This window comes from Aotus nancymaae, unplaced genomic scaffold, assembly GCF_030222135.1.
Source record: "Aotus nancymaae isolate 86718 unplaced genomic scaffold, 86718_ANA_hifiasm-v0.15.2.pri h1tg000003l, whole genome shotgun sequence".
Taxonomy (NCBI): domain Eukaryota; kingdom Metazoa; phylum Chordata; class Mammalia; order Primates; family Aotidae; genus Aotus; species Aotus nancymaae.
In genome coordinates, this window is record NW_026988414.1 from 15,576,330 (window position 1) to 15,601,034 (window position 24,705).

Below are 24,705 nucleotides of genomic sequence, written 5' to 3' on the forward strand. Positions count from 1 at the left end.
GTGTGTAGTTTAAGGAGCCCCCATTTATTTGCACTCAGAATGCCATATCTTCTTTTAATGGAACACTTGATGTGGAATTTTAAGTCTGAGAAGTGAGGTGCCCTCTGAGGAAGAGATTTTAGAGACTCCCTTCCTCTATAAGTTGAAAATGACCCAGAAGTCTTAAATAGACAACGGTTAGCTAACTGACATTATAGGAAGTAATCAGCTTTTAACCAAATCATAGAATTGGTAAAGGGTAAGATCAAAATTTGCCTAAAAGATAAAATATTCTCCAATACAGGTCTCTCTTTTAAGGCAGACTACAATTCAGGAGCTCCAGCTTTATTCCTTGAAATATCAAACAAGCACTCCTTATCTTTCTGAAAAGGCCAATGGGCCTGTGCATTCGTGAATCATAACCCAGGATTTTGTGTCAAGCGTTGGCCCTCACAGCCCACCTAAAACTGCAGGGCCTCAAAATCTGCCCTCCCACTGTGAGGTAGGTATATAGTATTATCCCCATTTTGCAGCTAGAGAAACTGATACAAGTGTAGAGGTGACTGGATAACTTGTTCAAGATCACTGAGCAAACTGCTGCCTGGAGTCAGAAATTCTAAGTTCTTTACAATAGGGACATAATTTCTCTTTTGGCTATTATACATTTCTTTTAAAAAGCAAGTGATTGGTAGGGATTTGGCAAAAGTTGAACAAATTACAAGAACAGGCTTTTATTCATTTGCTATTTGGTTTTTATGTTTGTTGTTTACTTGGTTTGTTTTGTTTCTCAAAACTCACTGGGATTACCTGTCTCGTCATGTAGCAGCTTTTTAAAAAATTGGACTGTGCAGTGTGGTTCTGAGTGCAGTCTTTATAAAGCCCAGTGTTGTACTGGTAAATATAAACATCTTATAATGTGAAAAGCACAACGATACAATATGTCCCCTTAATATCTGGAAAAACCAGTATCAAGCCCTCCCCCTCCCTACTACCATTGATTGCCACCAAACAAATAAACAAAATGCCCACCCACCCCCCGACAACAATAACACATCAAGGGGGAAAATGTCATATTTCCTGGACCTACCACAATGTACAGAAAATAACAGACAGTGTTATCAAATCCCACTCTATGTCTTCTAGGGAAATGCTTATGTTTGCGTCTACCTACTGAGTCTGTAGAATAAACAATTTCCTTTAGGAAACATAAAAATAGGTTTTTTATTCTTAGTTTTTAATCATGCATTTATATTTCCTTTTAATCTCCTTGTGTTCTATTAATCTCTATCTGTACAATTTTGTCACCATTTCTTTATTTTCTCACTTGAAGTAGTTCCAGAAAAAATCACAAAACCTCAAAACTGTTAACCTTATAATTTCCTTCCTTTTTTCCTTCCTTCCTTTCTTTTTCCCCTTTCCTTCTCTCTTCCTTTCTTTTCTTTCTTTTTCTTTCCCTTCCTTCCTTCTTTTATTTTCTTTTCTTTCCTTTCTTTCTTCACACAGGTAAGACCTATAACAAATTGACAGTTACAACCAAGTTAAATCAAACCTGGAAGGGAGGTAGCTGAAATCTGTCTCAAAGAATTAGCTTCAACAAATAGCATTTAAGCATTGGCCAAGGTGGGAATAAGACCAAGAGAACCGTCTAGGCAGTGACTCAATGTGCTGAAGCCAAGAGTGGCAGCTGATACCTACATTTTCAAAGCCCTACCATGTATGACTGTTAATCTTTCCCTTCCTTAACACCCCAATTCACTATCAAAACTGATTTCCCAAGGACTGTATTCCCTTAAAAGGTTGTTGGCACAGAATCTGGGGGTAATGCAAATCCTCTGGGTAGGCAGTTAGGATTGTGGCTTGGAAAAGCTTCCCTAAATATAGCTTAGAGAACTGTCCACCTTATCTTTTCTTTTTTGCTGCTAACAATCTAATACTTCAGATGCAGAACCTTCAGTGTTTTAGGGCGTTTGAGCTGCTGATACACAATAGTACTTCAGAGCTGCCTCTCAGTGCTCCAGTCACCTAAACAGAAGATGACTGAGGAATGAAATGACAAGTTAATTCCCAGGAAGAAAATAAAACTGGGAAGAAATACATTGCCCAAATTGAGCTGACCCTCCTCCACTAAGGTTTGAAAAGGCCCTATTAAAGATACCTTCCATATGGGCACAAGTTGGCCACCAAGTAGTCTCTTTTGCCTAATATCCTTGGCAAATATAAATTTGTTAGCAACAGGTTTGAATGATAGTAAAGAGACTTAGTGGATCTTGATTCAGAAGAGCTGAATTCACTCGTGAGTCTAAAGATACAAGTCAGCCTCCAGGAATCTTTGCTTAGCTGGATAGTATGGGAATAGATGATGATGGGAATGAAGACAGAAAGAGGATAAGGACTGATTTGAGGGAAGCTGGTAAGGTTATTTTGTGGTTGCTGAAATCACATCATTAGTAACATCTTTGGGTCTTCAAAGCTTTTTGTATTATCTATGGGTATAATTAAGCAACTGGGAGGGTTGATACTGTTACCTTTCTTAGCTTGTACCTTCTAAGTTAACACCACACAGGCTGATAACTCAGCTAGGGCAAGAGAGAGGCCTGGAGAGTTGGCAAGAGTGCAAAGATACTGGAGAGGGGTTCAAAATAGGATTGATTCTTCTAACATTATTCTTATTTTTTGCTAATAATTGGCCCTTATAATTACAGTGAAATAATGCTCTGGATATAAATGAGATATGGTTTTGTGAAAAAGAAGCACAGAAGATTATTCTTAACTAACTACTGTGGCAGCCTTCCCAATATGGAACCCAATTTCAGAGTTTGTGATATGGTACAAGTCTCATAAACTATTTAAGCACTGCATCCTTATTTGTGGGCACATGTGCCAAAAGCACCTTGATATGTTTCTTAATGTGATAGGCCAGAGATGGCCAATAGATGTCTTCTCAAGTGTTTTTGATCTCCAGGTAAGTGCTATTGGGAGTGATATAAAGTGGTTCCTAAAGTTATTTTTGGTCCCAACTTTTTAAAAAAGGGCTATGATGGAATAACAACACCTGCCTTGGATGCAGGAATTAGAAGGGGCTGCACACATGCCTGGTATTTTCTATCCCTACACTAGGTTTTGTTTTTGTTGGTTGTCTTCACTAGATTTGAGATGACTTGATTTACAGTCATCCTTATGTGATATAAGTAGTCTAGACCTTCCCTTCTCCTCAATTCCCAGCTCCAGGTTTCAGAAAGGATGTTACACTCAACCCTTCTCTCCACTTCGTCCTGTATTAATTTCTTCCCACATTAATTCAAAGGGAGTGGACAGGTACCTGACTGAAAAGAAGCAAAGAGACCCCCAAAGAGATGGGGGGCTTCCATGTGCAATTGACTAATTTTCAATTAACTTTTGGAGGCTAGACATGGGAGAGAGAAAAGCACTGTCCTGTCACAGGTATGGAAGGGAGTACTGGTAGCTGGAAAAACCATGTAGAAAACATGATGACCATGTTGAGTTGCTGGGGCTGAGGCTGTGAACTCTTTGGCTTCCTTCTGATGGCCCTCTCAAGAACAGTCTATACTGATCTTATACAAGATGATTCTCTCTTCCAGAATTGTATCTCCTGAGAGCAACAGTGAGGTTCTCAGGATCAGAGCCTACTCTAGCCTGAAGGGCTAGGAAGATTAGAATAAGGATAATAATCCAAGAGCCTCGACGATTCCAACAGTCTCTGGATGGCTCCAACATCATAGAAACTTAACACTGTTCCACTTGTTTACAAAATCGAACACTGGCTTAGACATTCTGGACTTTCCGTGAGGGTTCCAGCATCTGATGTTCCTCAACTCCTTTCCAGGTGAGAGGCCCACTTACGGGAAACTTAACTTCTCACTATGTGGACCCATGAGGGGTTTTCTCTTGCAGAAGGGCTAAAAAGTGAGGAGCTGTGGAAAAATGTGGGTCACTTTTAAGGCAGACTGTGTGGTTGTGTGGAGTCCTTCCTAACCTAGTTCTACCATCTTAGATTATTCAATGTATAGGATAGAGCAGCAGGAAAAGTAGCAGCAAATGTGGTCCCAAGGCAGGATTTGGGAAACAGGTAAGTTCTAAAGGGATATTATGACCTCAAGCCTCAAGCAAGAGGTATTAGCCAATACCTTGACATTGCAATCCTAAGCCATTCTCAGATTGGCCTCAAACCCTGGAGTTGGGGTAAAAATCCCTCATGGCAGCAGAAGTATGTGGAGGCTTTGCATACCTTATAATCTTTACCTCTTCCTAGGTTCTAGTTCCCTAGAAGGTAGGTGATCACAGACCATTTCACTTCCAATCCCAGAGGACTGCACAATTGTGCATGCCCGCTATATTCTTAGCCTCAGGGTGTGAGCTATCTTGACATCTCCACACTTGGTCTTAGCAGTTTCTGCAACTTTCTTTCTCCCAAGGATAATGTTGGCTAGGAGCTTGGGAAAGAAAAGATTGAGTTTATTCCAGTCTCTCTCTGCTCATCTCCAGAACTGCCCTCACACAGATGTTTGTATGGGTGTGTATGCATGCATGTGTACTAACCACAGATGGGTACACTCTAGATATAGAACATGTTTCTTGCTGTGGTTGTGTGACAAATGGCTAGAATTTTAGGAGGCTCTAGGACTGCATACTATATATGCAATCCATCTCAGACTTTGGGATGGGAATCCATTTCATCATTAAGCATGGTGAAACTTGGTTCATTTGCCCCACTGTGAGTCCTTCCTGGGTAAAATTAAAGGCAGACCGGTTGGGTGCTAAGGATCCCTGGTGTGGAGAGGCCATTCCATTGAGCAGCTGACTGTGAAATCAATACCAAAGGGATGCGGGTCCTGGCGTTGGGAATTCTTAGACAACTCCTTGTCCTTCCTTAGCCATGGCTGTATTCCCGGAGGTCTTTTCGGCTGTGTTCTTGGGCATGGGGGTCCCGACAAGCACAGTCGCCTTGTAGGTCACAGGACATAGGGAATGGGGTGACCTGCAGAAAGAGAGAAGAAGTGAATTAGGGGGTTTGCTATGAAGCAGTAATGATCAGAAAGGCAGTGCAGGGCAGGATGCAACCACTGGATCTGAGGAGCAGAAGGTTCAAGTTCAAGTCATGGCTCTGCTTCTTGCTATCCTGGTGATAACTTTTACTGAGAGCACCGAGATCATAATCACAGCAGTTTTCATTTGCAGAGGTACTTTCTATGGGTCAAACATTTTCTATGGGGTAAGGCAATGTACTCAGTGCTTTCCAAATAAGAAAACACTTTTAACAACTCTGTAAGATAGATGCTACAACAATCACCCTTTTATTGATAAGGAAACTGAAGCTCAGACAGGAATAAGAATTTGCCAAAAGTAATAATAAGTGTCAAATCCGGTATTTAAAGTAAGACAAGCTACTTATCTCTGAGCCTCAGGTCCCTATGTACAGCTGATATAATAAGACCCACTTTGTACTGTAAACTATAAGGGCTGAGTAAAATCATGGGTGGAAAAATGTAGGGTGCTATAGCAAAGTGGATTAGTATAATTGTGTAATGGAATACCTGATGTAAAAGTGATCAAGTGAAAGACAGGATGTGAAAGTGTCTTTTGAGAAAACATAACTCCACACATTGGTCACTTTGATTTTAGTAGGCAATGATGAAAACAAAAAGCATGTCTTAGGGAAGCTAGACCACCTTCTGGGAGGCTTGGAATCCTGGGTAGGTAATAGATCACATGGAGGTTTTGCACAAAATTTGAAGGACCTGGGAAGCAGATTTCAGCATACAAAAAAGTGAGAGGACTGAGTTCATTCCAGTTCCCAGATCATTTCTTCATGTGCTCTGTGACCTTGGCCAGCTTTCCTTTCCGCAAACTGATAGGAAGAGCCCAACAGAGTGAGTGTCTTCCCCATCCAGCAGCTAATCTATCTTTCCAAAGAGCACAGCGCGGTCCCTGCTTGAGTCCCCGCCTGAACTACGCAAGCAGATTTCACCTCATTGCATCATGACATTTGCATATAACTTTCCCCAGAGAGTCTCCCATCTGCGCAGATGGATTTAATGACCTCATTTGCCTCCCGCCTGGACAGGGTCTCCAAGTGGTCACGTAGTCTCAGAGAGAATCTTTGTTTCTATTCCTCTCTCTCATGTACTTGTGAACTCATTCTCAATGTCTAGCTCTTCTTTTTTCTCTGCCTCTTTGACTCCCTCCCTCCCTCCCAACCTCTCTCCATCCTGAAATTTTGCAATAATTTAAAATGTAGAATGGAACACCAGAAAGATTTAAGTATAAGCCCCAACTCTCTCATCTACTTGAGATGTGACCTTCAACATGTGACAATAATTTCTCTGCACCTCAATGAACTCATTCATTAAATGGGAAAAATAAAAATTTAGACCTCCTGAGGTTGTGATAAGGAATACATAAAATAACTTAATGAAAAATACCTCACACAGTGCTTGACATATGCTAAGTGCTCAATTATTCTCTCTCTCTCTCTCCCCCTCCCTCTCCTTTGTTTTTTTGGTCTATCCTCCCACCAATTCTGTGGCCCATGAGGCAGGGACCAGGTCAATCTTGTTTATTACTGTTTTCACAGGACCTAAGCCACAGAATGAAAACATTTCTATTCATTTCTCCATCTCTCACTGACTCTCTGTACTTACGGGTACCACAAGTCTTTGTTTCTCTTTTCAGTTTAAATTCATAAGTGCTCGATGCTGTGGTAAGCATCAAGTCCCTTTTTCCAGCAGTACCTTTCTTCACAGTCCCTTTTTCCAAGCAGTACCTCTCTTCACAGTCCCTTTTTCCAGCAGTACCTCTCTTCACAGTCCCTTTTTCCAGCAGTACCTCTCTTCACAGTCCTTTTTCCAAGCAGTACCTCTCTTCTTGCTTGCAGCTACTTGCTGTTCTCTGTTTAGGACATTTACTTTCCAGCCTCTGTGACTTTGTGGACTACACCTAGGATATTCAACTAGAATCTAGAATTTTGTCCCTATTCATTTTATCTTTAGTAAAAGCACAGAATGTTAGAACTGGAAGTGACATAGAAAGGAAACCTCCCATTCCAAGCAGGGAAACTGAGGGCAAAGCCAAGTCAAAATCCAACCACTGGGGTAGAATGTGGACAGTACTATTATGAAAGCCAAAGGCTTGGGTTGGGGTTCTCGTTTGCTTCATACTCACTGAATTATTTTGGGAAAACCCCTCCACTGTCATGACTTTAGTGTCTATATCTACGAAAGGAGGATTTTTTAAAATACCAATTTCATATGGCATTTTTTGTGATGATCAATTAAGAAGAAATGTGCAAAAGCCCCAGTGCATGGCCTAACACCTTTGAGATGCTCAGTACTGAATACATATATGCTGAATCAAATTTCTAACTCACTCATATTTCACCACCTTTCCTGCCTGTTGTCCCATCTCCTCTCTCCCACCTTCCACACTTGAACAATCTCCTTGTCCTTAACTTACCCCCACGCTTTATCCATCCCCATCTCCTACCATTGCTCTCATTCTATCATTAGCACGATCCGGTTACCTCTAATGTCCTCTCTAAAATTCTCTCTGTAACACTTTCCCATTGAGCTCAAACACCCATTAGGGATGGTTTCATGTCTGCTTTATTGTTTGTGCTTTCTGCTGCACCTCATGCAAGGCAAATATGCAAAAAATTCTATGTCTTGGAATAAAATATAAACTCCTTACCACAAGTTCAAGGCCTTGCATGTTCTGATTTCTACATAATTCTCAGATCTTACATGGTTCCGCCTTCTTCCCCTCACTCTCAGTGGCTTATTTATCAGTTCCTCATATACTCTGTTTTCCTACTTTTGTGTCTTTAGCCACTAATGTTTCTCCACTCTGACTGGTCTTCCCAGGCCAGCTCTTTTTCATTGTCCAGGTCTTTTCTCAAGCATCACTACCTCCCTCAGTAGTGTGACCAAAGATATTAGATTGGTGCAAAAATAACAGATTTTTGCCATTGAAAGTAACAGCAAAAACGGCAATTACTTTTGCACCAACCTAATAGCATCATTCCCTTCATACAATATCACAACATCTTATTTTTACACCCTTCTTATACCGAATCACTTCTTCACTTTGATGTCAGCTCACTCTGGGCAGGGACCATGACTGTTGTTGAACTGAGTCTTTATATAGCACAAAATAGGCATTCAATGACCTATGAATGAATGAACAAATGAATGCATGAATATGCAGGCAGAATACAAGTCAGGGAGCCTCCACTCTTCCAGTCAGTTGCTGGGTGACTTTAGACAAGTTACTTCCCTTCTCTGAGCTTCAGCTTCCCTACTTATAATAAGAGTTGATCTTCACAGCTTCCAACCTCCCATCTGGCTGAAAATCTTTCTCAGACTGAGAAAGGTAGAAGGCAAAGACCTGGCCAGAAAGGAGCTTGAAACATAGACTTTCTTCACAAACCCTGTCTTCAATGCTCCCCTTTCTGCCCTCCACAGTTCCATCAGCTTCTCCAAAAGTGCTGGCAGGCAAGGCCTTGCCACCAGTTAGCCAGTTAGCTTCTCAGGCTGGTCTCGGCACTCTGGCTATGCTGGGGTGGTACCTTTTTCTTCCCTCCCCAGGCCAGTCCAGGCAGTTTCAGCACTTCCCAAGTAAACACTGAAGGAAACTCAATCAGAATATGACAAAGCTTAGAAGGATTGGTCTCAGGAGGTCGACCCAGAGCCTCCTTGTCTCCACTACATGCTTGTATGTAGTAGGTTGTAAACTTTACATAGAAACTCTATGACTTTCAGCAAGTCCGTGGCACCGTATGGACTTCAGTCTCCCCATCAGTAAGACAAGAGTCTTTATTAAGACCTCACAGGGCTCTGGTGAGGAGTCAATGAAGTCATGTCATATCCAATCCAGCTCTCAGAGTGCTGCATGCAGAGGGGATACATGGTGTTTTCTTGCCTCCTCTTGCCTCTTTGTGAACTGTCCGTTCAAAACCTCCTCTGTTACAAGCTTCCTCACTAATCACAGATATAAAGCTGAGAAGAAAAGGGTGGAGATTTCTAGGTATTCCTAGGTCTAACCTGGAAAGGACTTGGGGACACCTGTTCATGCAGGTTCAAGCGATGAATACCATTGTACACACACTAGTGACTCCAAAGGACTTTGCCATGCCAGGCGATTTCTATATGTTAGCTCTCTGACTCTGTACCACCTTGTGAGACCATCATTATTAGCTACCCATCTTGCGGATGAGAAAATAGAGGCTTCAGAATGTCTAAAGAAAAACTAACCTCTCCCAGGCATCAGTACCAGTCAGTGAGTTGATGATGCAGGATTCCAAACCCCACTTTAAACACCTGAGAGCTTTTCAGCAAGTGAGAGTAAAAAGAAGGAATTTTCTTCACAACCTGAAAAGGCTGCCTGCTGCTTTGTCTTTTTAATCACCAATAACCTTTATCCTTATTATATGCCTGGCACTGAGCTAAACTCAATGTGCATTATTATCTCACTCACTCTTCCCAGCAATGCTGAGAAGGTAACTATTCTTACTTTCCCCGTTTTACATCTTAAAGGAAACTAAGATTCAAAGAGGTGAGTCACTGGGCTAGTAGGTGGCCCGGCACTCCTCAGTACTATGCCCCAGGAGGAGGGCAGAACAGGAGTCAGGGTCCTATCTTCACAGACGAAGAAACTGAGGCATGGAGAGAAGAATCACATCTTGATAAAATCAGACCTCTGAGCCCAACTGCCAGATTCCCTGACTCCCCAAGCAGATCCCCCACCTTCTCCCCCAGGCGGCCTCCCAAGAAAACCTACCACCCACAGCATGAACACCATGGTGGCCAGTTTACATTTGGGGATTCTCTGCACCATGTGGCTAGGCTGTCCCATAAATGGCTTGGCCACCCACTCTGGGATTCTGTTAGCAAGCCAGGTCCATGTCTAAGGGCCAGGTTTCTCTCCTTTTTTACTCAGGGCTATAGACGGTGCTCAGGCACAATGGTTCTCCCTCTGGGTGAGCTGCCGAGGCTAACACCTCCATCTGTGAATGTGAATGGCTCAGGAATGCAGCTCAGGCAACTGTACCACAAGGCCCTGGCTGCAGATCCTGTCTAGGGCTGAAAGACATGCAGGGGCTGGATTCTGACTCAGACTCAACAGGGAGGTAACTAGCAGAGCATGCTGGGGGTGCTGGTAGGGGAGGGACAAGAGTCGTGCTGTGCTGATGGTCAGAGAGCTTTGACTCTGTCTCCTGCTGGCTTTGGGAGCCAGGTCACTGGCAGGTCACTTCACCTGGTTGAGTCTCAGGGTCTTCATAGTGCTGATGGAAAGATTTAATGAGACCAAGTAGATAAAGGCATGATGCCAAGGATGATGATTCCCCTGTAAGTTTCTTAAAGGTAGGATGGATAGAGTACCTGGCATAAAACATGGGACAGTTAATGAATACAGAAGCTTATTTAAATGAAGATAAAGTGGTCATGTGGATAAATGGAGGACAAAGTGGAAAAATTATGGGAAATTGGAGGGAAGCACTGGCCTAGATGAGAAAAAGGCGTGTTTTGAGTCGTTTCTCTGTCACTGACTTTGGTGTATGCTATCAGGCAAGTTACTTTTTTTTTCTGGGCTTCAGTTTCTCTGTCTGTAAAAAGGAGGTACTAACAGTCCTACCACACAGAAGGATGTTGGGTAAAGTATGAAATGCAAGTAAATCACTTAACATAATACATGGCATAAAATATGGGCTCAATAAATGATGATGATAGTGGTGATGGTGGTGATGGTTTTGACAGTGAGGTAATGCTGGTGGTAATAATGTTGATAATAATGATGATAAGTTTTGGGGATAGAAGGGCTGGATTCCGTCATAGAACCAAGCTAAAATGAGTGTCTACTTCATCCATAAGGAAAAAGACAGGGCTACATTCCAAAGTGGGGGAGGGGGGTAATAATAACATTCCAGAAGCCAGTAATTTTTGAACATGGAAGAGTTATTCTAGTCTGCTTAGCCATCTGTTTGTTGTCTCTTACTAATCCTCCAAGTTAAGCACATCTGCTCCTTCCAAAAGGCCTTCTGGGATTCCCTAGACTGGCTCAGTTTTTCAAATCCTCCTGAATACCCTCATTGGCCTCTGGATAAAGTTCAAATTCCCTGGCTTGGGTGATAAAAGCCTTGCTTATCCATCTAGGCTCATCTTTTATCCCCTTTTCCCCTTACACTATGCTCTGGGCATATTCAGGGAATTATAATTTCCTAACAAACACTTCCCCTAATGTCTGGGCCTTTGCACAGACTGTTCCTTTGGCCAGAGATACCCTTGTCCCTCCCACTCCCATCTCTGGTCCTCCCTTACTGCTTTCCTCTGGGTAATATCTTCTGGACTTTTCATGTATTGCCTTTGGTGTTGCCATCTCTAGGAAACTTTGCTGACCTCCTTACTTGCTGTGTCTCCATGAGTGCTTGCTATACTCTAAATGTCTGGCTACTTATCCATAAGCCATGAATTCAGTGCAGCTGGGACCAGGTTCTTGCTCACTACCTAGCACAGTTTCTACCACACAGCAAGTAGTACCCTAAATTCACTTATTCAAAAAGTACTTATTTGTGGGTGTTGAGTACCTACTGTTGGACAGGAAACAGTGAGGTACACTGGAAATTGGAATATATCAATAAACAAATGAGAAGCATATTCTTATCCTCTTGAATTCTGTATTCTAGCATCAAGAGGGGTGGGGTCACCTGATCATAAATAATAAATATATTTTATGGTGTGTGCCAGGGTGATAAGTATTAGGGAAGCAAGGAAAAAAAAAAAAAGCAGAAGGCAAAGCAAATGAGTGTGGGAATGCCAGGGGTGAGGTGGGTTGAGTGATCAGGGCTGGACTCACTGAGAACATGAATGACACTTGAGCAGAGACTTGAAAGAAGTGAAAGAGTGAGTCATGAAGATGAATAGAAGAGGGTCCTCAGCCAAAGAAATTGACAATGACTGACAGAGTGACAAAGGCTGTAAAGTAGAAGGATGCCTGAGCTGAGCTAAGGACAGCAAGGAGTCCAGAGGGCTAGAGGTGAATAAGGCAAGGCAGAGACAGTGGGAAAGGGGCAAAGTCAGAGAAGCAATGTGGGTGAGTGGGCAAAGCACCCACATTTTCCCAAGGGCTTTGTAGGCCATTGGGAATACTTTGGTTTTCAATCCAAGTAAAATGGGAAGGAACTGCATGTCTTTGCATAGAGGTGTGATATGATTTGACTTGATTTAAAAAGGCTATTCTGGCTTCTGGGTCAAGAAGACATTGATGTACATTCCCAAGTCAGCTATCCAATACCCAGCCCTTTGTCGATATAGGTTATCACCTACTCTGCTAAGAAAGCTGCTTTCCATATGATGATATTGATTATTTTTCCATATCTTATAGAATCACTAGCCTTCTTAGACCAATGTGCTACATGTTGGGCATAATGATGTCCTTGCTTAAGAAACCATGTTCTCATTTAGGTAGGGTTTAAGATTTAGCAAATCTGTCATTTAGCAAATATGGTAGCCCTACACACGGCTGCATGAATTGGATGCACCATCCTGTGCTGAGATATGTTTCTGGGATTAACCTCTTCTTATTCTCTGCAGGTCTCAGTCTTAACTAGCCTTCAACTTTCTGCTCAATGACCACCTCATCCAAGAAGCCATGTGAAGAGTGCTTAGGCATATTTTTAGAAAGCCTTGGTATGTTGAGTTCTTAGACAGGAATCTAATTCAAATATCAAGACATAAAAAGCCAAGGTGGGTCTGGCCTACCCAAGGTCACAGAGCTAAGTCACAAAACCAGGATTATACCCCAACTCCCCAGACATCTATAAGAATCAGTCTCTTAGCAGCTGTCTGAAACATGACCACAACTGGTGTTCCAGGCCACCACACCTTAGAAAGCTTTGGTATGTTGAATATTTTAAGGTTGTTTCCCTTTTCTCCCTCACACCCCAATACATACTTACTTAGAATGATTCCAATTATAAACTGATTTTTTTTTTTTTTTTTGTCATGAAGGGAAACCCTTGGAGCAACCATTCTGGAAATCTGCTTTATATTTGAGGTTCCTCAAGGTTCCAACAGGAAAATAATAAACTGACATCCTGAGAGGCTGAGTCCTGCCCCTTCCTGTCTGCCTCACACTGCAGGCAGGTGTCTGGGTGGGAAATTGGACACCCCTGTCAGACAGAGTTTCCTGCACTGTCTTGCTCTCGTCTGCCAGCCAGGTGCAGGTCACTCCATAAGGCAGATGTGGGGAACAGCTGGTGTCTACACAGACAAATAAGGGAGGGAGAATGAAGGGAGCAGACAGGCATCATGCTGGGCCAAGGCATCACGGAGGCCGTAGCCCTGAGAACTGGGAAGAAATTTAGGTGGAAACGGGCAAGAAGGAAGACTGGTAGAAGATGCCGTGTGCTTAACACTGGGCCTGGAGTTCATGGCAAGAACTACATTCCAAGAGGTCTATGAAGCAAGAAGATCACCTGCAAGGGGCAAGACACAAGGCACAAGAAGCTTGGGCAAGACACGAGCCCACTGCAAAAGGATGTTCCAAAGAATTAGAGGCAGGTTCTGTGTGGCTTAAATTCTCTAGGTTTGCATCTTAGCTGTACCACTTGCTAGCTGTGTGAACTTAACACTTCTAAGCCCCAGTTTCATCATCTACAGAATCAGGATTAAAAAGATGATAACACCTTGGGCCAGCCATGGTGGCTCACATCTGTAACCCCAACATTTTGGGATGCTGAGGGTGGAGGATCACCTGAGCCCAGCAGTTTAAGACCAGTCGGGGCAACATAGGGAGACCCCTCTCCCTACAAAATATACAAAAATTAGTATGGTGCGGTGGTGTGTGCCTGTAGTCCCAGCTATTTAGAAGGCTGAGGTGGAAAGATCATTTGAACTTACTTATTAGGAGGTCCAGGCTGAAGTGAGCCACTCCAGACTGGGTGACAGAGTGAGGCTTCATCTCAAAAAAAAAAAAAAAAAAGAGACAATCCAAGATGGCCAGTTAGGAGCAGCTCAGGATTGCAGCTCCCAGTGAAAGCACAGAGGGTGAGTGGACACCACATTTCCACACGGATTTTTATTGCCCACAGACCAGGAGATTCCCAGGCGGAGGAGCCCCACGGGTCGCCAGTGTGGCTGTTTTGCCTGCGCCCCAGTGCGGCGGTTCCCAGTGCACAGTAAACAGAACTGGGTCCCCTCTTAGCCAGCAAGGGGAGCTCCGGGGAGCTCCGGGAACCTCCAGGAAGGCAGAGTTGCTCATTCCTCTGATTAAAAAAAAGGGGGGGACTGAAACAGGGAGCCAGTCCAGGAGATTCCCGGGCAAAAAAGAGCCACAAATCTCAGAGCTGCCGTTTCAGCCAGCGCAGTGGGTCACCGCACGGGAAATCACACAGATCCCAGAGCCTTTCCAACAGGCACCCAGAACACCTGAGAGAGAGCTGACCGTTCAACTAAAAAACAAAGAAAAGGCTCTGAGACAGGGAGCCAGGTGATCAGGCCCAGCTGGTCCCACCCCCACAAAAACAAAAACAAAAAAACAGCAATTGGAAACGCTCTGGGGTGAGAGTTTCACAGCAAGCACAGCTGAACCCGGGACAGTCCAGCTCTGTGGGGGAGGGGCGTCCATCATTACTGAGGCACTCCACCACTATAGAGGCAGTATGCCGTTGCCGAGGCAACCCGCCATTACAGAGAGAGTCTGTCATTACAGAGGCAGGCCACCATTGTTGAGGCAGTCCTAACTACACCCATATACACAGGACTGCAGGGAAGTTCACACAGCAGCTGGGCGGAGCCCACAGCTGATCAGTGAAGCCCCTGCAGGCAGACAGTGACTAGGCTGCCTCCTTGCCAGGCAGGGAAGCCCTCAAAAAAAAAAACGCAGCAGCACAGCAGAAACTCCTCATAAATAAAGCCCTAACTCCCCGGGACAGAACACCTAGGGAAAAAAAGGGGTTTATGAGTTCTGCTGCAGCAGACTTCTTAAACGTACCTGCCCAGCAGCTCTGAATGAACAATAGAGCTCACAGCTCAGCACTTGAGCGACTATAAAGGACAGACTGTCTCCTCAAGCAGCTCCCTGACCCCCCCTATATCCAAAGAGTCACCTCATAAAGGAGAGCTCAGACTGACATTTGGCAGTTATCGTTCCTTCTGGGACAAAGCAGAAGAAGAAACTGGTGGCAACCTTTACTGTTCCGCAGCTGCTGCAGGTGATCCCCAGGCAAGCAGGGCCTGGAGTGGACCTCAGCAGTCCTACAGCAGAGGAGCCAGACGGTTAGAAGGAAAACTAAGAAACAGAAATAACTTCATCATCAACAAACAGAACGTCCACCCAGAGACCGAATCAGAAAGTCAGCAACTATAAAGACGACGACAGGTGGATAAATCCACAAAGATGGGAAGAAACCAAAGCAAAAAGGATGAAAACAGCCGAAACCAGAACACCTCTCCTCCTATAAGGGATCACAACTCCTCACCAGCAAGGGAACAAGACTGGATGGAGAATGAGTGTGATGAAATGACAGAATCAAGCTTCAGAAGGTGGGTAATAAGAAACTTCCGAGAGCTAAAAGAACATGTTCTAACCCAATGCAAAGAAATTAAGAACCTTGAGAAAAGATTTGATGAAATGCTAACAAGAATGGACAACTTAGAGAGGAATATGAATGAATTGATGGAGCTGAAAAACACAACACGAGAACTTCGCGAAGCATGCACAAGTTTCAACAGCCGAATTGACCAAGCAGAAGAAAGGATATCAGAGGTTGAAGATCAACAACTCAATGAAATAAAACGAGAAGGCAAGATTAGAGAAAACAGGTAAAAAGGAATGAACAAAGTCAACAAGAAATATGGGACTATGTGAAAAGACCTAATCTACGTTTGATAGGTGTACCTGAATGTGACAAAGAGAATGAATCCAAGCTGGAAAATACTCTTCAGGATATTATCCAGGAAAACTTCCCCAACCTAGCAAGGCAGGCCAATATTCAAGTCCAGGAAATACAGAGAACACCACAAAGATATTCCTCAAGAAGAGCAACCCCAAGGCACATAATCGTCAGATTCGCCAGGGTTGAAATGAAGGAGAAAATGCTAAGGGCAGCCAGAGAGAAAGGTCGGGTTACCCACAAAGGGAAGCCCATTAGACTCACAGCAGATCTCTCAGCAGAAACCCTACAAGCCAGAAGAGAGTGGGGGCCAATATTCAACATCCTTAAAGAAAAGAACTTTAAACCCAGAATTTCATATCCAGCCAAACTAAGCTTCCTAAGTGAAGGAAAAATAAAATCCTTTGTGAACAAGCAAGTACTCAGAGATTTCATCACCGCCAGGCCTGCTTTACAAGAGCTCCTAAAAGAGGCACTACACATAGAAAAGAACAACCAGTACCAGCCACTCCAAAAACATACCAAATGGTAAAGAGCATCAACACAATGAGGAATCTGCATCAACTAACGGGCAAAACAGCCAGCTAGCATCAAAATGGCAGTATCAAATTCACATATAACAATATTAACCCTAAACATAAATGGACTAAATGCCCCAATCAAAAGACACAGACTGGCAAATTGGATAAAAAGCCAAAACCCATCAGTGTGCTGTATCCAGGAAACCCACCTCACATGCAAGGATACACAAAGGCTCAAAATAAAGAGATGGAGGAAGATTTACCAAGCAAATGGAGAGCAAAAAAAAGCAGGAGTGGCAATTCTCATCTCTGATAAAATAGACTTTAAAGCAACAAAGATCAAAAGAGACAAAGAAGGACATTACATAATGGTAAAAGGATCAATGCAACAAGAAGAGCTAACGATCCTAAATATATATGCACCTAATACAGGAGCACCCAGATACATAAGGCAAGTTCTTAATGACTTACAAAGAGACTTAGACTCCCACACAATAATAGTGGGAGACTTTAACACCCCATTGTCAATATTAGACAGATCAACCAGACAGAAAATTAACAACAAGGATATCCAGGAGTTGAACTCAGACCTGGACCAAGCAAACCTAATAGACATTTACAGAACTCTCCACCCCAAATCCACAGAATATACATTCTTCTCAGCACCACATCACACCTACTCGAAAATTGACCACATAATTGGAAGTAAATCACTCCTCAGCAAATGCAAAAGAACAGATATCATAACCAACAGTCTCTCAGACCACAGTGCAATCAAGTTAGAACTCAGAATTCAGAAACCAACCCAGAACTGCACAGCTTCATGGAAACTGAACAACTTTCTCTTGAATGTTGACTGGATAAACAATGAAATGAAGGCAGAAATAAAGATGTTCTTCAAAACCAACGAGAACGAAGACACCACATACCAGAATCTCTGGGACAAATTTAAAGCAGTCTCTAGAGGAAAATATATAGCAATGAGTGCCCACATGAGAAGCAAGGAGAGATCTAAAATTGACACCCTATGGTCAAAATTGAAAGAGCTAGAGGAGCAATATCAAAAAAACTCAAAACCTACCAGAAGACAAGAAATAACTAAGATCAGAGCAGAACTGAAGGAGATAGAGACACAAAAATCCCTTCAAAAAATCAATAAATTCAGGAGCTGGTTTTTGATAAGATCAACAAAATAGACCACTAGCCAGATTAATAAAAAGAAAAGAGAGAATAACCAAATAGATGCAATAAAAAACGAGAAAGGGGATATCACCACAGATTCCACAGAAATTCAAACCACCATCAGAGATTATTACAAACAACTCTATGCACATAAACTAGAAAACCTGGAAGAAATGGATAAATTCCTGGACACTTGCCTCCTCCCAAGCCTAAACAAGGAAGAAGTCGAAACCCTGAATAGACAAATAACAAGGTCTGAAGTCGAGGCAGCAATCAAGAGCCTACCACCCAAAAAAAGCCCAGGTCCAGAGGGGTTCACAGCTGAATTCTACCAGACATACAAAGAGGAGCTGGTCCCATTCCTTCTGAAACTATTCCAAATAATCCAAAAAGAGGGAATCCTTCCCAAATCATTTTATGAGACCAACATCATCCTGATACCAAAACCCGGCAGAGACTCAACAAGAAAAGAAAACTACAGGCCAATATCCATGATGAACATAGATGCAAAAATCTTCAATAAAATACTGGCAAGCCGATTGCAACAGCACATCAAAAAGCTTATCCACCATGATCAAGTAGGATTCATCCAGGGGATGCAAGGCTGGTTCAACATACGCAAGTCCATAAACGTAATTCACCACATAAACAGAACCAAAGACAAAAACCACATGATTATCTCAATTGATGCAGAGAAGGCCTTCGATAAAATTCAACAGCCCTTTATGCTAAAAATCCTCAATAAACTAGGTATTGACGGAACATAAAAATTTAAAAGCTATTTATGACAAACCAACAGCCAATATCATACTGAATGGGCAAAAACTGGAAGCTTTCCCTTTGAAATCTGGCACTAGACAAGGATGCCCTCTCTCACCAATCCTATTCAATATAGTACTGGAAGTTCTAGCCAGAGCAATCAGGCAAGAAAAAGAAATAAAGGGTATTCAATTAGGAAAGGAGGAAGTCAAATTGTCTCTATTTGCAGATGAAATGATTGTATATCTAGAAGACACCACTGTCTTAGCCCAAAATCTCCTGAAACTGATAAGCAACTTCAGCAAAGTCTCAGGATACAAAATCAACATGCAAAAATCACAAGCATTTCTATACACCAATAACAGACTTAAAGAGAGCCAATCAAGAATGAACTGCCATTCACAATTGCTACAAAGAGAATAAAATACCTAGGAATACAACTAACAAGGAATGTAAAGGACCTCTTCAAGGAGAACTACAAACCACTGCTCAACAAAATAAGAGAGGACACAAACAGACGGGGAAACATTCCATGTTCATGGTTAGGAAGAATCAATATCGTGAAAATGGCCATACTGCCCAAAGTAATTTACAGATTCAACGCTATCCCCATCAAGCTACCAATGACCTTCTTCACAGAACTGGAAAAAACCACCTTAAACTTCATGTGGAACCAAAAGAGAGCCTGCATAGCCAAGTCAATTCTAAGCAAAAAGAACAAAGCGGGAGGCATCACACTACCGGACTTCAAAATATACTACAAGGCTACAGTAATCAAAACAGCATGGTACTGGTACCAAAACAGAGATATAGACCAATGGAACAGAACAGAAGCCTATGGAGGCAACACAACATATCTACAACCATCTGATCTTTGACAAACCTGACAAAAACAAGCAATGGATAAATGATTCCCTGTCTAATAAGTGGTGTTGAGAAAACTGGCTAGCCATATGCAGAAAGCAGAAACTGGACCCCTTCCTGACACCTTACACTAAAATTAACTCCAGATGGATTAAAGACTTAAACATAAGACCTAACACCATAAAAACCATAGAAGAAAATCTAGGCAAAACTATTCAGGACATAGGTGTAGGCAAGGACTTCATGACCAAAACACCAAAAGCATTGGCAACAAAAGCCAAAATAGACAAATGGGACCTAATCAAACTCCACAGCTTCTGCACAGCAAAAGAAACAGTCATTAGAGTGAATCGACAACCAACAGAATGGGAAAAAATTTTTGCAGCTTACCCATATGCAGAATTTACAAAGAACTAAAACAGATTTACAAGAAAAAAACAAACCCATTCAAAAGTGGGTGAAGGATATGAACAGACACTTTACAAAAGAAGGCATACATGAGGCCAACAAACATATGAAAAAATTCTCATCATCACTGGTCATTAGAGAAATGCAAATCAAAACTACATTGAGATACCATCTCACGCCAGTTAGAATGGCGATCATTAAAAAATCTGGAGACATCAGATGCTGGAGAGGATGTGGAGAAATAGGAACACTCTTACACTGTTGGTGGGAGTGTAAATTAGTTCAACCATTGTGGAAGACATTGTGGCGATTCCTCAAGGACCTAGAAATAGAAATTCCATTTGACCCTGCAATCCCATTACTGGGTATATATCCAAAGGATTATAAATCGTTCTACTATAAAGACACATGCATATGAATGTTCATAGCAGCTCAGTTTACAATAGCAAAGACCTGGAACCAACCCAAATGCCCATCGATGATAGACTGGACAGGGAAAATGTGGCACATATATACCATGGAATATTATGCAGCCATCAATAACGATGAGTTCACGTCCTTTGTAGGGACATGGATGAACCTGGAAGCCATCATTCTCAGCAAACTGACACAGGAACACAAAATCAAACTCCGCATGTTCTCACTCATAGATGGATGTTGAACAATGGGAACACATGGACACAGGGAGGGGAGCACTACACACTGGGGTCTGTTGGGGGGAAATAGGGGAGGGACAGCAGGGGGTGGGAGGTTGGGGAGGGATAGCATGGGGAGAAATGCCACATATAGGTGAAGGGGAGGAAGGCAGCAAATCACACTGCCACGTGTGCACCTATCCAACAATCTTGCATGTTCTTCATATGTACCCCAAAACCTAAAATGCAATTAAAAAAAATATCTACAACAAGATTATTGTGGTGATGAAAAAAAATGACATGTCAAGCAATAACTCTTAGCTATTACAATTTGTTCTGAGTTAGGATATCCTAAATCCCAAATACAGCTCTGTCACCTTGTACAAATAATTCGACTTCCCACAACCTCAACGTTCTACGTGGCTGAATTATTCTGGAGTTTGAGATAACATTCACAGAGACACTAGTCACAGCCCAGAGCAAATAGTAAGTGCTCAGTTAACTGAATTCCTGTAATTTAGGAAGGTGCTTGAAGCACATATGCCCCAAGGGTGAGTTTCTCTGAGTGCTAGCCTGGGTGCATAAGGGAAGGGAAGGTCTCATGATATGGGACTGGGGCTGAGGGGACAAGTGATAAATAAACAGGTCCAGCAGGTAAGTGCAGAGGCATGACAAGAAAGTAGCCTCTCTCCTTCTCTGAGAGGCTTCCTGCAGTGGAAGATGGAAACAAACCAGAACTTTCTTCTACCCTGTGGATGCCCAGGGGAAACTTCTGTCTGGGCTGCTGGGGATGTCAGGGATCATGGGCAAGGCTGGGAGACTTATCTTCCCCCACTCTCATCTCTGCTGCTGGGAAAAGCTGCTCTCCTTTTTTGCCAAGGGAGGGGTCCCATACACAAGGTTCCCTGGCAGTCTGGGCTCATGGTAAAATGTCTCCAACCAGAACTGGGAGGGCCATGCCGAGGTGTGCCAAGGACACAGGCACCCTACGTGCTTTTGTTTTCTGAAACTCAGCCCCATACAGGAGAAAGAACAGGACTTGTGAGTCAGACAGAACTGGGTTCAAACTTGGGCTTCCACACTCATTTGCCAAGTGAGCTTGGGCAAGTCCCATATATACTCTAAGCAAGCCCAGATTGGTTCATCTGTGTGATGGGGATAAGAATAGTGACCTCTGTGTTGACATGAGGATTAAAGAGAAAAACAGAGGCCAAGTATCTGGCAGAGTGTCTGAAATACGCAGTAGCTCACTTAGGGAAGTCTTGTGTTATTTTCTCCATCTCTCGCTACCTCTAAGCCAGTCTACTGCAGGGAGTAATTGGGGGTGTCCAAGAAAAAGGAGAAAAGTTTCAAGAAGGTGGAGTTTCCTTAAAAGTCAAACTGGGAAATCTAAATTACAGGAAATGTGACTTTAATTTGAGACATTTTTCTTTTCCAGAAGTCAGACTTCTAGGAATCTTGCATCTGAAAAGCCCCAAACACCTGCCAGCAACTGAAAGAATGATGGCAAAGCCCTATCTGCTATAAAGGAGGCCCTTAGTCTCTCTAATCTGTTCTTCAAGTACAGTTTTAAGAGCTCTTTCCCCTCTACCCCCATCCACTATTCACCTTCACTAGAAAAACTCCTGTTCCCTCTTCAGATATTCACGTAAATGTCCCTTCCTCAGAGAAGCTTCCTCAGACCTTCATGCTGTTCTCCATAATATCTCACACTCTCTCATCATTGCCTCTTCCACAAAAGTAATTAAATGCAATAGTTGTGTGGCTCCCTGTTTAATAACAGGCTCCCCTAATAGACTACAAGTTTCACAAGGGCAAACATACTGTTGGTCCACAAACTGGTCTGGTGCCGAGCACACAGAGATCGTCAATGGACACTCACCTCATTGGATGAAGGCAGCTTGGCCATCTGCATTCTGCAGCCTCAGTCAGCAAGAGGAAACAAGAATTTAAAGTGGAAGAAGAGGATTTCTTGACACAAGAAGCCCAAAATACATTTATAATGTGTTTAAATAAGGGGGAAAAAAAGAGTATGAAATACATTCAGAACTAGCAAAAAACTGGTTTTAGGGTTCCTTAGTGAAGAGTCTGTGCTTATCTCTGGGCCTGGGAGTCTGAAAGTGCTGCAGTGGAACTCGATACCGGACCAGAGAGCCAAAATGGTGGCTTGGTGTTCAAATAGATGTATATGGTAAAGTTACTATAATAATTTGGCATCTGGACCTGACCCTAAATATCATGACTTCATATTCTGACAATGCTCTCTGTAGAGAGAGGAATCCATTTTGGAAAGTTCTCTCTCGAAAAATCAGCTTCATATTTTATGTTTTAGTACCTAAGTTGCAATAGGTAGGAAAATTATTTTAAACACAGCTGCTCTTTCTCCAAATATTGGTGTCAGATGGTGCCATAATTCTATACAAACTTCTATTTCAAACACAAACTTCATTGTCCATTCACATTCAAAGGTGGCTGACTCCAGTGGAAGAAAATAGATATGATTGTTCACTATATTCATTTGGAAACAGATGTCAAGAGTCTTAAATACGCTTACACCATTCCCTTGGCATTTCATTTCTAAGAATCAAATATAAAGAAATAATTAGAGCTGTAAAAGCATTTTATGTACAAAGAAGTTCATGAGCACCATTAGTTAAAATTATAAGAAAAAAGAAATAGTCCAAAAGTTAAAAATAAAAGTTGAAGTAAATGGTTGTATAAATTATCATACATCACAACCATATAATAAACAAAATGGAGCAAAAAATACAGCTGAGAAGGTAATACTACTATCAGATTTTTTTTCTTTTTTTTTAAATTTTGAGACAGGGTCTCACCCTATCGCCCAGGCTGGAGTGCAGTGGTACAATCATGGCTCATTGCAGCCTCTACCTCTCTGAGCTCAAGTGATTCTCCCACTTCAACCTCCCAAGTAGCTGGTGACAAGATCACAAGCTGGAGAGGCAGTGATACACAGACAAAAATACCGCAACGCTTAACAAAATATACAGAAAAAAATACACCAAAATAAAAAGCAGTGGTTTTTCTTTGGGTTTTAAGATAATAAGTGAATTCTTTTGTTTTCTTCTTTCTGAATGTTCCAATATGCATTATTTCATAATTAAAATTCATTTTCTGTTAATGAATTTTATTTTCGCCTACTTAAGCAAAAATTGTACACCTTCAGTGTCCTATCAAAAATCAAAACCAAACCAAAACCAAAGAATGGTAGGCATGTTAAAAACTGTCACCCACATAGGACTGACTGATCCTGAACAATCCCATAATTTTTATTCCTCAACCAAACGATTCGGTAACAGGCATCCAATTAGAGTGTGTTCCTTGGGTCTTGTCCCATTCATTTCTGTATTTTGGGTCAGAGCATCTTTCTTGAAGAAACCAAATCATAAAGGGACTTGGATTGGAATCCAAGAACCTCACTCTATCACTCACTCTGTCACCTGGGACACATTCATTCCTCTTTTATGGGCCTCAGTGCCCCTGTATATTAATAAAATGAAACGTTTGGGCCAAGATAGTCATAGAGGGCTCTTTAGCCATGACTGACTATGATTCTTTGCTTTTCCTGTCTCAGATACTCAATTCCCCCTTCTTTAAAACGACACAGATGAAATGATCTTTCAGCTCAGATTGCAGATGAATATAAAAATAGAAATAGTTTTCCATTAACTCATTCATCACAAGAACACTTCTCAGCCCAGGCTGGCTGGGTTACCACCTCCCTCCCAACTCATGGCTGGGGCCCCACACTCTGATCTCAGCTGTAGTCAGGAGAAAAATGGAGGTGGCCACTTTTCTGTGAGGGGTTAATGTGTATCTAGTTGAATGTTTTTCTTTGATTTACTATAAACACTTGAATCGCTCCTGGGTGTGTCCCAACATAAGGAAAGAAAATCATGACAATGACCATCTTTCCCTGATTCTACAGGTACCACAAATAAGATAGAGAATAAAATGCTCAAAGATTGTAAATGACCTCATTAGGAACGTCCTATTTTCTCTTTCCTAGACTTCAGCCCTACCCCCTAAAAACATGTGTTCTCTCTGGGATCTCACACGCTGGTCTCCTGCCCCAGACACCATTCTTTTGACCACCTCCTCCCTCCTCACACCTTCCTCTTATCCCTTAAGTTTCAGCACAGATCCCTCACCTAGCCCCCCAAAGCACTTCGTCCTTCCCTTGTGAAAGTACACATTGCGCTTTTATTATCTGCTTCCATATCTGATTCTAAGCTTTGAGAATCACATCTGCAAAAATCAGCCAGGGTCTAGCACATGATATTAGCTCAACTACTGACCAAAAGAATAAAAAGAGAGAGAGAGAGAGAGATGATAAAGCTTGTGGGCAGTGCTGGCATAGTTAGGACAATGGGTTGTCCAGCACGTAGGGGTGATCCTGGCCCCACAAGCTGGAGATGCGGGCAGGAGGCAG

The 24,705-nt window shown here is 42.4% G+C and overlaps 1 protein-coding gene and 1 long non-coding RNA gene across 2 annotated transcripts in view; one reads left to right on the forward strand and one right to left on the reverse strand.

The window, feature by feature from the left end:
- The first annotated feature begins 1,392 nt into the window (after window positions 1-1,392).
- Window positions 1,393-23,698, forward strand: LOC135275858 (uncharacterized). Its single transcript, XR_010343423.1, has 3 exons — window positions 1,393-3,823; window positions 12,582-12,886; window positions 12,999-23,698. It is a non-coding gene; the product is annotated as an uncharacterized LOC135275858 (long non-coding RNA).
- PAPPA (pappalysin 1) overlaps window positions 4,123-24,705 on the reverse strand; it is a 224,488-nt gene continuing 203,905 nt past the window's right edge. Inside the window, exon 21 of the mRNA XM_012472748.2 lies at window positions 4,123-4,975. Within this exon, the coding sequence (XP_012328171.2) occupies window positions 4,868-4,975 (108 nt within the window). The 3' untranslated portion in view covers window positions 4,123-4,867. The remainder of the gene's footprint in view (window positions 4,976-24,705) is intronic.